This window comes from Sus scrofa, chromosome 4, assembly GCF_054392235.1.
Source record: "Sus scrofa isolate SSC_HxYL_T2T_F1_AM1 chromosome 4, Sscrofa_HxYL_maternal_Yorkshire_Landrace_v2.0, whole genome shotgun sequence".
Classification (NCBI taxonomy): Eukaryota; Metazoa; Chordata; class Mammalia; order Artiodactyla; family Suidae; genus Sus; species Sus scrofa.
The window spans coordinates 105997211-106010475 of NC_139386.1; the positions used below are offsets into that span (position 1 = coordinate 105997211).

A 13265-nucleotide genomic window follows, 5' to 3' on the forward strand; every position below is an offset into this window, starting at 1 on the left:
AGTAGAAGTACATTACCTTGCATAGCCCTTGTCTCTTGAGCACCTGTTTCTTTGTATATTCATTCATCCCCTTATTCCTTCCTTCCTTCATTCATTCAACAAATATTTATTGATTGACCATGGTAGAACCTTGGGCACAAAGATAATAAGACATTCCCTGCCTTCGAGGAACTTACAGTGTAGCCTCAGTTCTGATGCTCTTATTTCTTATTTTAGCTTCATTATTTTTTTATCCAGGTGACTCTCTTCTGTACTTTCTCATATTATAGATATTGATCCGCAACCGAGTAACTGATCTAGATGCCAGGATGAATGATGGTACTACACCCCTGATTCTGGCTGCCCGCCTAGCTGTGGAAGGAATGGTGGCGGAATTGATCAATTGCCAAGCAGATGTGAATGCAGTGGATGATCATGGTAGGGATGAGAAGCAGGGATTCAGATTCCTACCTGCAAACAAGCTTCTTAGGAGGAAAATTCTTACGTAATCCTTAAAGAGCTGTCTCAGACCTGAATCCACTGAAGATTCATTCATTCATTCTACCTTTTACCATACTGAGCTCAGAGATCTGAGCCAGTAGGGGGTCCATAGATGAAGCAGGGGAGGGATTTTTAGTGAGGGTTCTTAGATCTCAAAGCGGGTGTGTGAAGGTTTGCCTATATAGGTTCGCAGGCCTACCCACTTTTGATATGAGGATAAGAGAGCTGACTTCATTGTGGGGGTGGAGGTTGTGAGATACCCTAAATGTACATTCTGGCATGTAATCAATAAACAGGTTATTGTCTTCTGTGTGTGACAGGGTAGATTCTGCCATGTGATAATATCACACCATAGACAGATCATCCTTTTACTTAGCAGTCTTCTGAAGGCTAGCAGCCTGTACTGTACTATTTCTAGAATAGGGGAAAATGAAGATAATACTTAGGTTTTTTCTGTGGGTCCCCAGAGAGAACTAGCATCCTGCTGCTGAAAAGTTCAAGGTTTCCTTGTATAAGTCATGGTGCTTCTCTATAGTGAGAGTAGGACGTGTCCTCTACTCTGTCTGCTTATAAAAATTTTTTTTCCCTGCAGGAAAATCTGCTCTTCACTGGGCAGCTGCTGTGAATAATGTGGAGGCAACCCTTTTGCTGTTAAAAAACGGGGCCAACCGAGATATGCAGGACAACAAGGTAGAGTCTGGGCTCTGAGCTGGAGGGCAGGCATAGCAAGGCTTCTGGTGATAAGGCCTTCCCTTTTCTCCTATCACTCCTCTCGTGATAAGGACAGGCAAAGATGGAAGCAGGTTGGATGGGAACTTGGTTCAAGGAGCTTGAGGACTTGTATTGGGCTTATCCAGGGATGTGTCAAGATGGAGCCTTCTGCCTGCTCAGTTATACTCAATCTGCACCAGGCTGACTGCCAGTAACCTTGGTGTAGCCTTTGCCACCTTTCTTTTCTTTGACGTTTCCTTTTTTCCTCATCTTTGTTCTGTTCATACTCACTTCCTTTTGACTTCTTTCTTCTTGTTTGTTTCCCTACTGCTCTTTTTTCCCTCTCCTTGGGCACCATGATGTTATCCTGTTTGCGTTTCTTTCTCTTAGTTTTCTGTCATGCTTCACCTCTCTTGCCCATCTTATCTTCTTGCATTCATTTCCTCTTTTTCCTTATTTTAGCTCTTTCCCTCATGTTTTGTCTCTTCTTTCTTTTACTTTCCCTCTTTTTTTCCAGTTCTGTATATGCTTTATGTTCTTCCCCCTTAGCTTTCTTGTTTCTAAGTGTTATTCCTAATGTTCACCCTGGTTTGATAGGCTCAGTGCTCTTTTAAGTGAACCTCTGGCTCAGGGACATGCTTTATTTCACACATTCCCCACTAAGTCTCTGAGATAAAACCCTCAGTGGGGCAAAATTGGTTATTGGGGAGGGGTAAAATAATCTTATTCTTTCTACATATAAAGCACAGATATTCATTCAGTTTTGTGGTAGATATACACTTTATTTGTGTAAATTAAAATTTCATGCAGGAAGACAGGAAAAAATGTCTAAAGGGATGATAACAAAAAGGTCAAGAAACACTGCTATCTGTATTCTCAAGAGTGTTACTAAAATGTGCTCTCTGTGGGCCTTTTCTGTAGGAAGAGACACCTCTGTTTCTTGCTGCCCGGGAGGGGAGCTATGAAGCTGCCAAGATCCTGTTGGACCATTTTGCCAATCGGGACATCACAGACCACATGGATCGTCTTCCCCGGGATGTGGCTCGGGACCGCATGCACCATGACATCGTGCGCCTCTTGGACGAGTACAATGTGACACCGAGCCCTCCAGGCACTGTGCTGACTTCTGCTCTCTCACCTGTCATCTGTGGGCCCAACAGATCTTTTCTCAGTCTGAAGCACACCCCGATGGGCAAGAAGTCTAGACGGCCCAATGCCAAGAATGCTGTGCCCACTAGTCTCCCTAACCTGGCCAAGGAGGGCAAGGATGCCAAGGGGAATAGGAGGAAGAAGTCTCTGAGTGACAAGGGCCAGCTGTCTGAGAGCTCAGTGACTCTCTCCCCTGTCGATTCCCTAGAATCTCCTCACACTTATGTTTCTGATACCACATCCTCTCCAATGATCACATCTCCTGGAATCTTACAGGCCTCACCCAACCCTATGTTGGCCCCTGCTGCGCCCCCTGCCCCAGTCCATGCACAGCATGCACTGTCCTTCTCTAACCTTCATGAGATGCAGCCCTTGGCCCATGGGACCAGCACTGTGCTTCCCTCAGTGAGCCAGCTGCTGTCCCACCACCACATTGTTCCCCCAGGCAGCAGCAGTGCCGGGAGCTTGGGTAGGCTACATCCAGTCACTGTCCCAGCAGACTGGATGAACCGCGTGGAGGTGAATGAGACCCAGTACAATGAGATGTTTAGTATGGTCCTGGCTCCAGCTGAGGGCACCCACCCTGGCATAACTCCTCAGAGCAGGCCGCCTGAAGGGAAGCATTTAACCACCTCTCGAGAGCCCTTGCCCCCCATTGTGACTTTCCAGCTAATCCCCAAAGGCAGCATTGCCCAACCGGCTGGGGCTGCCCAGCCTCCATCCAACTGCCCTCCAGCTGTTGCAGGCAATCTGCCCACTATGTATCAGATTCCAGAAATGGCTCGTTTGCCCAGTATGGCTTTTCCCACTGGCATGATGCCCCAGCAGGATGGGCAGGTTGCTCAGACCATTCTCCCAGCCTATCATCCCTTTCCAGCCTCTGTGGGCAAGTACCCCACACCACCTTCACAGCATAGTTATGCTTCCTCCAATGCTGCTGAGAGAACGCCCAGTCACAGTGGCCACCTCCAGGGCGAGCATCCCTATCTGACACCATCCCCAGAATCTCCTGACCAGTGGTCAAGTTCATCACCCCACTCTGCTTCTGACTGGTCAGATGTGACCACCAGCCCTACTCCCGGGGGTGCTGGAGGAGGTCAGCGGGGACCTGGGACACACATGTCTGAGCCACCACGCGGCAACATGCAGGTTTATGCATGAAAGAGTCTGCCTCCAGCGTAGGGTCAGAACTCTTATTGTAAATGCTGCTGAGGAACAAATGAAGGTCATCCGGGAGAGAAATGAAGAAATCTCTGGCACCAGCTTCTGGAGGCAGGAGCGAGGAGAGGCTCTTAACTTGTAGATGATGCAAAGGAAGCAATATATATATTAGCTTCACTGTGTATCTGCAGGGTTTTGGAGAGGGAGGGACAAGGCTCCTTGTAATTTCTTGCCCATCAAGCCCAAGGTCATGGAATTGCAAGATGAATATAAGACTTGGGACCATGTTTCCTCTCTTCAATATGAAGAATAAGATGGATGCCTGACAAAGCTCAGACATTCTTGCAGCTTGGACTGCATGTTCAGCCCTGGGGGCTTCTGCCATATCCATGAGAAGATTCTGCAGTAGAATCCTATTGGGAATTGTGCCCTGGAATTCTGCCCAAGTGGAACTATCTCATCTTCTCATCTTTGGAAAGTCTTTGACTTCACCTGGTGCTTTTAATTGTTGCACCTCTCTGTGGCTGGAACCCCACCTGCATGTTATAGGGCAAGACTTTTGTGCTTTTAATCATTCCTGCTCTGGAAAGCACCTGCAGCCTCCTTTCCCCTTCCTATTTTCCCAGTGTCCCTAGAAATCTCACAGGGTTTTCTTTTATGGTTCTCAGCAGAAACCTTTCAAGTATATTTCTTTAGAAAATGGACATAGTGCATTCTCCTACTTAATAGCATTCCTAGAAGAAGAAGGGGAGCAAAATATTTTTCTTTGAACCCATTTAGGGGACCAGAAGCCCCTTCAAGAGGCTGCACCTAAATTCTCTTGCCTGCATACAAGGTTCCTACAAAACTTCCCAGGAAGAAGAGTTAGAATCTGTTGTTGTTCCATTTTGGGGCCTAGTAAGTGTGTAAGGTTTATTCTTGGCAGAGTAAATAATATGACCCCATTTAAAAAACAAAACAAAACAAACAAACAAAAGGTTTGGAATGTTGGAATGACGAAGAGATAAGCTAACTCATGCAGGAAGTGGTTACCTACTAACAGGTCCCTGCCAAGCATTCCATTGATTGCCTGTGGGAAACATATTTGTTCCCAGGTTTGAGAACCTCTGCCTGCTTCACTCAGGCACCCAGCAGAGGAAGATTGTCTTAGCTGTTGAGCCTTCCCCTCCATGTATCATCACAGAAGAAAATATCTGAAATGATATCCCTTGCTGTTTAGAACTGAAATTTCCTCCACTCAAGGGCCCCTGTGGCAGTTGTCTTTCTATTGTCAGATGGTCATAGTCTCTACTTCCTGATGTTCCTTCTGATTCCAGGCCCCTTCGCCTGTGTTCCCTCCATGCTCTGTGGTCCAATTGCAGATGCACTCAACAAGTTCTCACTAAACACCTGTGTTTTCTATGTTCAAGTGTGGGAAAGAGAACATCAGCCTAGTTTTCTAGGACCTAAGCCACCCTTATAAGAAGGCCAGGAAGGGAAGAACTATGCAGTAGCCTTTGCTGTCTTTTGCTACCATTGATTTTCCTTTCAGTCATGAGATTCCCTATTGGGCAGCTAGTATAGACACTTATCAGGGGAATTTTTCTTTCATACAGTCACCTAGGTAATGGACCATGACAGTCATTCTCATGTCTTGTCTTCCTCATGTTCAGATTGAGATTGCATCTCACCTGAGTCTGCTTCCTGTATGTGTGGTCTTGGCAACTTTCTGGACCCTCTGTCAAGGAAAGACACATTCTAGCAAACACTTGAGATAGGGGAAAAATACGGAGTTCCCGTCGTGGCTCAGTGGTTAACGAATCTAGGAACCAGAGGTTGCGAGTTCGATCCCAGGCCTAACTCAGTGGGTTAAGGATCTGGTGTTGCCATGAGCTGTGGTGTAGGTCGCAGACATGGCTTGGATCCTGCATTGCTGTGGTTCTGGTGTAGGCCGACAGCTACAGCTTCCATTAGACCCCTAACCTAGGAACCTCCATATGCCATGGGTGCGGCCCTAAAAAGACAAGGCAAAACAAAAAAGAAATAGGGGAAAAACAGTGTTCTTCCTCTTCCAGAGTCAGCTAATAACTGGTCCTTTATCCACACTGGTCCCTTCTGCCTGGTGCTATGATGTCATGACACATGGAAAATTAGTTCTGCTGGGAGCATTTTGCAGATGTTAGTAGGTGGTCTGCCTGCCCTGTGTTGGCTTCGATGATGGTCTTCATTCCTGCCTTGCCTGGGAGTTTTTATCACTTCCTCCCATTTACCTGATTTATTTTGTCTGTGTGTGGCTTTGTCTGGCTTCACATGGAAACCCTGTGTGTCCGTTAACATGGACATCTATGAAGGGTTTTTCAGTCCTGTCCAAGTTGAACTAAAAAATAATTAGTTCTTCCCTATTTAAGCAGATTTTTGTTCATTCTGTATTTTATTCTCTCACATGGCAACTCTACCAGCCCCTTTTGTAATGTGTGTTATTTTATCATTCTAAACGGTGACCGACTATCCCTGGACCCATTTGTTGATTCACAGACCGGGAGAACCCATCTACATGGACCACTGTGCACCCCACCACTTCTACACTTTTCTGACATCCCATTCTAGCCCCTCTTCCTGAAAGTGTCAGCCTCTGGCCAGGAGCTCCATCCCTTATAGCCTCCATCTGCAAGCACACTGCAGGCCTAACTTGCTTGTTCCTCTTTGGGATTCTTTGGGTTTGGGGACGTGAATATGAAAGCTTCCATTAGAGACCACGAACGAGCCTCAGTGATGAGGAGGAAGACACTGCCTTTCAAGCATTTATCAATCACTTAGATTGTAAGAATCCTTGAGTTGTATAGTATCTAGTAAGAGAGAAGGTAAGATGGAAAAATCCCTTTATCTGGGTTCTGAATTGGAGATTAAGTTTGTATGGAACACATCTTTTATGTCAGGTACAGGTGACCCTCTGTGCCTCCCACATTTTTGTTTTATCTTTATAAATTTTTCCTTTAATTCCACTTCTGTCTGCCTTTGGGGATATATATATATATTTTTTATTTGTCTTGTGTTAAGCATCATTTTCTGACTTACATAGTGGTGAGGAAGAGAGAGGTTTGAGGGAAAGAGAGACTGAGAAAGATTTTATGTAAGCAATCAGCTGTGATGCACAAGCCCATTATATCATCTTATTCTTAAATTTGCTAGTTCATAATTCTTGCATAGAAAAGAACCAAAGGAGTAATTTTGTTGGCAGGTGGTTTAGGGATTTTGGCCTTAACTAATATACTGAATGTATGATAACTGTTTGAGAGGACAAGTTTATATGCCCTGAGGCTCCCAGTCATAACTGTTTGGTACTTCTTTGTGGTACTTCTTCTGTTTGTGGCTTCTTTGTGTACATTTCTCTTAAAAGTGATATGGTATCTGTTTGTATGAGAAACCCAATAACCAATAAAATGACTGCATATTCCTAACTATATACATAGCGAGGAAAATGCACAGTTTTTAATTTTCAAAGTGTCATTCTAAAAGTAGTTAAGACAAAATTTATAAGAAAGCATTTTTATCACAAAATAAAAAAGTTACATGTCAAGCTCAGTGGCACTGCAGTTTTTATTTGCCATTCTTGCATCCCTGGTCTTGCAGTGATTTACCTCATGATGTCATGATTTGCTAAGAGAAAACATTTTCTTTTCATTCTGAATCCCACATAGCCTAGCACTAGTCTTCTTTTTTTCTTTTTCCAGGCAGAAAATAAATACTTTCGAGGAAAAAGTTCCTGTCAAATAAGAAGCATCACAAGATCGAGTTACTTTCTGTGTACTAACTGGTGACATGGACAACTGCTCAGGATAAAGTGCCTCCCAAGGAAAATGTAGAGTGTTTGCTAAAGTCAGAGTTGAGATCTGGGATATAACTAACGAAAGCAATGGTGCTGTTAAGTAAATCATTAGTTTCCAATACTACTTGTCATTAAATTTTGTATAGAGTTAAAATATACAGCTATAAAATATTATTTTGCATCTATATGGTAGCAAGTTCATTCATACACTTGTAAAGTCAATCAGTGAGAAGTCTGAACACAAATATTTGACATTGATGCTATAAATAGCATTTTAAACAATTGGTATCATATATTGGTTATCCTGAGAGTGTTATAATTTTATGTAAAACATATTTGAGCTTTTATCTTGGGTTTTTAAATGTTGTAAAAAGAAAATGCATTTGAGAGCTAAGAAATGTCTCATGCAAGTCTGGTTCTCTGCAGGCTGGCTTCTCAGAGTTTTTCAGATTCTGGCAATGGCAGTGGCAACTGGCTCCATGGAAACCTACTGCAGTGGATCTGATCTGCCTATCATCCTACCCCTGCAATGGCAAGCATAGAAAACTAGTGCATGAACTGCAGGGACTATCCAGGTCTTTCCCAGGCATGACATGCGAGAAGGGAGAGCAGGGCTGGAGGCCAAGGGCTGCCACATCACACAGCTGGAACAATAGACTTGGACACCAGGCCACGGTCTGGGCTTCCCTGTCATGCAGCTAAAAGGCCCAAGGAGGGGGGAGAGTTCTTTTCTCAGAACTTGATAATAGAACTGTCAATGTCCGCACTCTGTCCGTGAGTAGGCAGACTGCAAGCCTGTTACTGCCTGCTTCCAAGTTATCCCACTTAACACTGCCTCAGGCTTGCTGTGTGATGGTTGGGTCATTCACCTCATTTGGTGACAGTATTTTTAAAATGAAATATGAACCAGTTGCTTGCAAAAGTCCTGAAGAGAGGTGGTACATGTGAAGTATATGTGTTTGCAGATGTGTGAATGGGTGTGAAACAGAGAGTGAATATAACTTTTCCTTCCTTTGAAATGGACTGTAACAAAATGCATTTAAAACATTTGCACCAGCCTAGTCCCTATTGCAGAGTGTGGGCAAACTCAGAATAATTCAAGAAGGGCGTATTTACCAAAACTAATTATTTTTTAAATTTTTAAATTAAAGTATAATTGATTTAATGTTGTGCCAATTTCTGCTGTACAGCAAAGTGACCCAGTCATATACATATATACATTCTTATATTATCTTCCATCACTACCACAACCAATTGTGAAGTGTGTGTGAGATGTAGGGGAACACTAAGGGATGGTATAGCAAGTCCTAGTTAGCATCAGCAGCTATAAGCTCTCCCTGGTCCAAAGGGATGAAGGCAGGGAGAGGTTACTAGAAACTGGAAGGAGGGAGTCCTGTAGAACACATTAGCTCAAGGAGAGTTGTGGGTTCCGCCAGGGGAAGGAAGCCGGGGAATGAACACCATGATTTCATCCCTGCCACACTTCCACCCTGGACCCTCTTTGCTGAATCCAAGTGGAGGTCTGAAAATACAAGAGTTGGTTGGAATTGATCCTTAGGTACAGGTCGGCTTCCTGAGGCAGAGATCCTGGTGGAGAAAGGAAGAGACTAGGGCGCAAGTACAGCATTATCCAAAACTTTTTTTCGCCAATGATTGCATTTCTAAAAAACTTCTGCTGAAGTTTGATATGTGAGAACAAGAGGCACATAGAATTCTTTTACAAGAAGTAAAAGAATTATATATTGATAATCCTGACTTTTCCTGATCGACTACTGTATCTCTTCACCACCTTGTCTCTGACCACCCAAACCAAAGAAAGTCATTAGCAATAGGATGGATAAATGATAGTGCTGTCGTTCTGTGGAATACTACACAGAAATAAAAAAAAAAAAACATGCAACAATATGAAGAGGGGTCCCTGAATAATGCTGAGCAAAATAGGCTGGACACTAAAAAATACAGTAAGTCAGAAAAACAAACAGTTGATAAATAAAGATCTGAATAGTGGGTACTCTTCTGGAAAAGGGTTCTTGTCTGAGAAGGAGGCAAGAAAAATCTTTCTGGAGTCTGAAAATACCTTGACTTTGGTGGTGATTTCATGAGTGTATACAAAATAAAATCTCATGTAAAATTTACTTAAGATTTATGAATTTTATTAATGTGAATTACACTTCAGTAAAATGTTTCTACAATACTGTCAGAAATGTATAAACATCTAATATTGTAAGTGTTATAATGTACAATAATATATAATTTTGTTATAAAATTATCAGACATTAATATTTTATCGTATTTGTTTCAAATGTCCAAAAATGAGGTAATATAGGTAAGACTCATATTCCCCTCATTCCATTCTCCTCCCTTTCTTCCTCCCTCCTTCCTTTTCCATTTACTTGTTTTCAGAAATTTAATGTGTGGAGATTATTTTATGCTTAATAACATTGTTATTTGCAATTGGTGATCCACGAAGCAAATACAGTTTCAAATTCAGTTGTAAATTGTGGGACTACAGAATTGCAAAATTATGTGAGCAAGGCAGGCTAGCTGTTGGCCTGCCAAGTAGGAGTTTCAGCAGTCCAGCTGGATAATCCATACTTGTCTGGGTCCCAACTGCTATTTGGCACTACCTGGTGTCACTTGGTTGGCTCAGCGTAAATGTGTTGAGGTTGAGCCTGGGTTCTGTAGTTAGATTAGGATTTGTAAATTCCTCATTGTGTAAATCATCACCTGCTTCTTATGCCTATGGCAAACAATTTAAGCCAACAAATACTAGGATGTAGGGACCCAGCTTCAGCCTCTCTGTGGTGGAATTATCTCATGTTTCTGTCTCTTTCTCCTTCTCTCCTTTCCCTTCATCACTTTCCCTTCACTCCTGGAAAAGGTTTTAAGAATGTGGACTTGGCAAAGGATGGACACCAACCAGTAATCATGTCACATCAGAATCTTGTTACTGTGATTATTGCAAGATTTTACATGTAAAAATTGGAAAGGAGGAAGAGGCAGTATTAATCTGAGGTTAATAAGTCTATACACCTGGACGACCCAAGAAAGCTTAGTAAAAACCTACCCTAAACCATGAGAAATTCAGTAAACAAAACAATATAAAATTAATTCATAGGTTTATAAACCAAACACAATTTGGGTATGCAATTGAAGAGCATATTTAAGTAGCAAACACACACACAGGCACACACGCATATGCACACACACTTACCCAACAGCAATAACTGTTAAAATAATTACCAATTGCAAATATTAATAAAGATCTTCACTCTTGAACTCATTGCTGCTCTATCAATTAAAGCTTTAGTTCCCTATTCTTCCTACCTGCTAGTTAAACTCATGAATATATCTGTTTCTGTTATGTATTTAGATTCTTCAGGCTGTTTTTTAGATTCCATTTATAAGCGATATATAATATCTGTCCTTCTCTGTCTGACTTAATATAACTGAATCACTTTGCTATACAATTGAAGCTAACACAGTTTTAAAATCAAGTGTTCTTCAATAAAAATATTTTAAATAAGCAAAAAAACATGAATATATCTGATCATGCCTATAACTCTGATAAAATTCATTAAGATACTCAATTTTAGCATATCTCAATAACACCTAGAACAAGTACAAATCCCATGACAAACCCTTCCTAACACACACTTAGAAACCACATTTCCCCTTAGTGTGCAATTTTCTCTGTAGCAAAAAGCATCACTGAGTCCATCTTTATTTGACTTACTGGAGTGCTCCTCATGGTTTGACTAAGGGACATCAATAGAGGACCATGCTGGCACTCCAAAACAGGAAGAATACCTTTTGAACTTTTGGAGTTAAAAGGTGCTACTCTTAGAGTTCCCTCTGTGGCTCAGTGGAAACAAATCTGTCTAAGTATCCATGACAATATGGGTTCAACCAAGCTCATTATAAGAAGCCACCATTACCCTGATACCGCAATCAGACAAAGATACCACAAAAAAAAAGAAAATTACAGGTCAATTTATCACTGATGGACATAGATGCCAAAATCCTTAACAAAATATTAGCAAACTGCATACAAACACACATTAAAAAGATCATACACCATGATCAAGTAGGATTTATCTCAGGGATGCAAGGATTCTTCAGTATCTACAAATCAATCAGTTTGATACACCACATCAAAAAACTGAAAGATAAAAACTATATGATCATCTCAATAGATGCAGTAAAAGCTTTTGACAAAATTCAATACCCATTCCTGATAAAACCTCTCCAGAGAGTGGGCATAGAGGGGAACAACCTCAATGTAATAAAAGCCATTTATGACAAACCCACAACTAACATCATTCTCAATGGTGAAAAACTGAAAGCATTTACACTAAGATCAGGAACAAGACAAGGATATTTTCTTTTACCAGTATTATTCAACATAGTCTTGGAAGTTCTAGCCATGGCAATCAGAGAAGAAAAGGAAATAAAAGGAATCCAAATTGGAAAAGAAGAAGTAAAACAATCACTGTTTGCAGATGATGTGATTCTATATCTAGAAAATCCTAAAGACACCACCAGAAAGCAATTAGAGCTCATCAATGAGTTTGGTAAAGTGGTAGGATACAAAAATTAATACACAGAAATTGATTGCATTTCTATATACTAACAATGAAAGAGCAGAAACAGAAATAAGAGAAACAATCCCATTTGCCATTCCATCAAAAAGAATACCCAGGAATAAATCTACCTAGAGAAACAAAAGACCTGTACTCTGAAAACTATAAGACACTGATGAAAGAAATCAAAGATGACACATACAGATGGAAAAACATACCATGCTTTTGGATTTGAGGAATCAATATAGTCAAAATGACAATACTACCTAAGGTGGTCTACAGATTCAATGCAATCCCTATCAAAATACCAGTGACATTCCTCACAGAACTAGAACAAAATATTTTAAAATTTGTATGGAAACACAAAAGACCTTGGATAGCCAAAGCAATCTTGAAAAGTAAAAACAGAACTGGAGGACTTGGGCTCCCTGACTTCAGACAAAGCTACAGTCATAAAAACAGTATGGTACTGGCATAAAAACAGTATAGATCTATGGAACAGGATAGAAAGCCCAGAAATAAACCCAAACACCTATGTTAAATCAATCTATGACAAAGGAGGCAAGAACATACAGAGGAGGAAAGATAGTCTCTTCAATAAATGGTGCTTGGAAAACTGGACAACTGCATTAAGAGAATGAAATCAGAACACTTTCTAATATCATACACAAAAACAAACTCAAAATGGATTAAATACCTAGATGGAAGGCCAGATGCTATAAAAATCCTAGAGGAAAACACAGGCAGAACTCTTTTTGACATAAATCACAGCAACATCTTGTCTGATCCATCTCCTAGAATAAAGACAATAAAGACACAAATAAACCAGTAGGACCTAATTAAACTCAAAAGCTCTTGCACAGTGAAGGAAACCATTAAAAAAAATATGTGTGTTCAGAGTTCCCATTATGGTGCAGCAGAAAAGAATCAGACTAGGAACCAGGTCCCTGGCCTCACTAAGTGGCTTAAGGATCTAGCATTGCCATGAGCTGTGGTGTGGCTCGGATCCTGGATCCTGCGTTGCTGTGGCTATGGCATAGGCCAGCAGCTGTAGCTCCGATTTGACCCCTAGCCTCAGAACCTCCATATGCTGTGAGTGCAGCCCTAAAAAGCAAAAAAAAAAAAAAAAAAAAAAAAAAAAGTGTGTGCTATCATATTTATCGGATATATATATATATATATATATATATATATATATGAATGATGTATCTATGTGTATATATATGTCTATATATGAATGACTGGGTCACTGCTGTACAGCAGAAACTGGCACAACATGGTAAATAAACTATATTTTTTTTAATGTAAAAAAAATCATGACTGAAAGAATTAAGTTCAATAAAGAGAATTCTAGAGAAGCATGAGACAATGAGGGC

At 41.2% G+C, this 13265-nt stretch overlaps 2 protein-coding genes across 3 annotated transcripts in view; one reads left to right on the forward strand and one right to left on the reverse strand.

Moving 5' to 3' along the window:
• NOTCH2 (notch receptor 2) overlaps positions 1-7057 on the forward strand; it is a 168168-nt gene extending 161111 nt beyond the window's left edge. Inside the window, exons 32-34 of the mRNA XM_021090689.2 lie at positions 270-417; positions 1073-1170; positions 2113-7057. Coding sequence (XP_020946348.1) covers positions 270-417; positions 1073-1170; positions 2113-3501 — 1635 coding nt within the window. The 3' untranslated portion in view covers positions 3502-7057. The remainder of the gene's footprint in view (positions 1-269; positions 418-1072; positions 1171-2112) is intronic.
• Positions 7058-9437: 2380 nt separating this feature from the next.
• Positions 9438-13265, reverse strand: part of LOC146404150 (uncharacterized) — a 30052-nt gene continuing 26224 nt past the window's right edge. For both annotated transcript variants that reach the window (XM_085023354.1, XM_085023353.1), the window contains one exon: positions 9438-12683. The gene's annotated coding sequence lies outside the window, so the exon portion shown is untranslated. The remainder of the gene's footprint in view (positions 12684-13265) is intronic.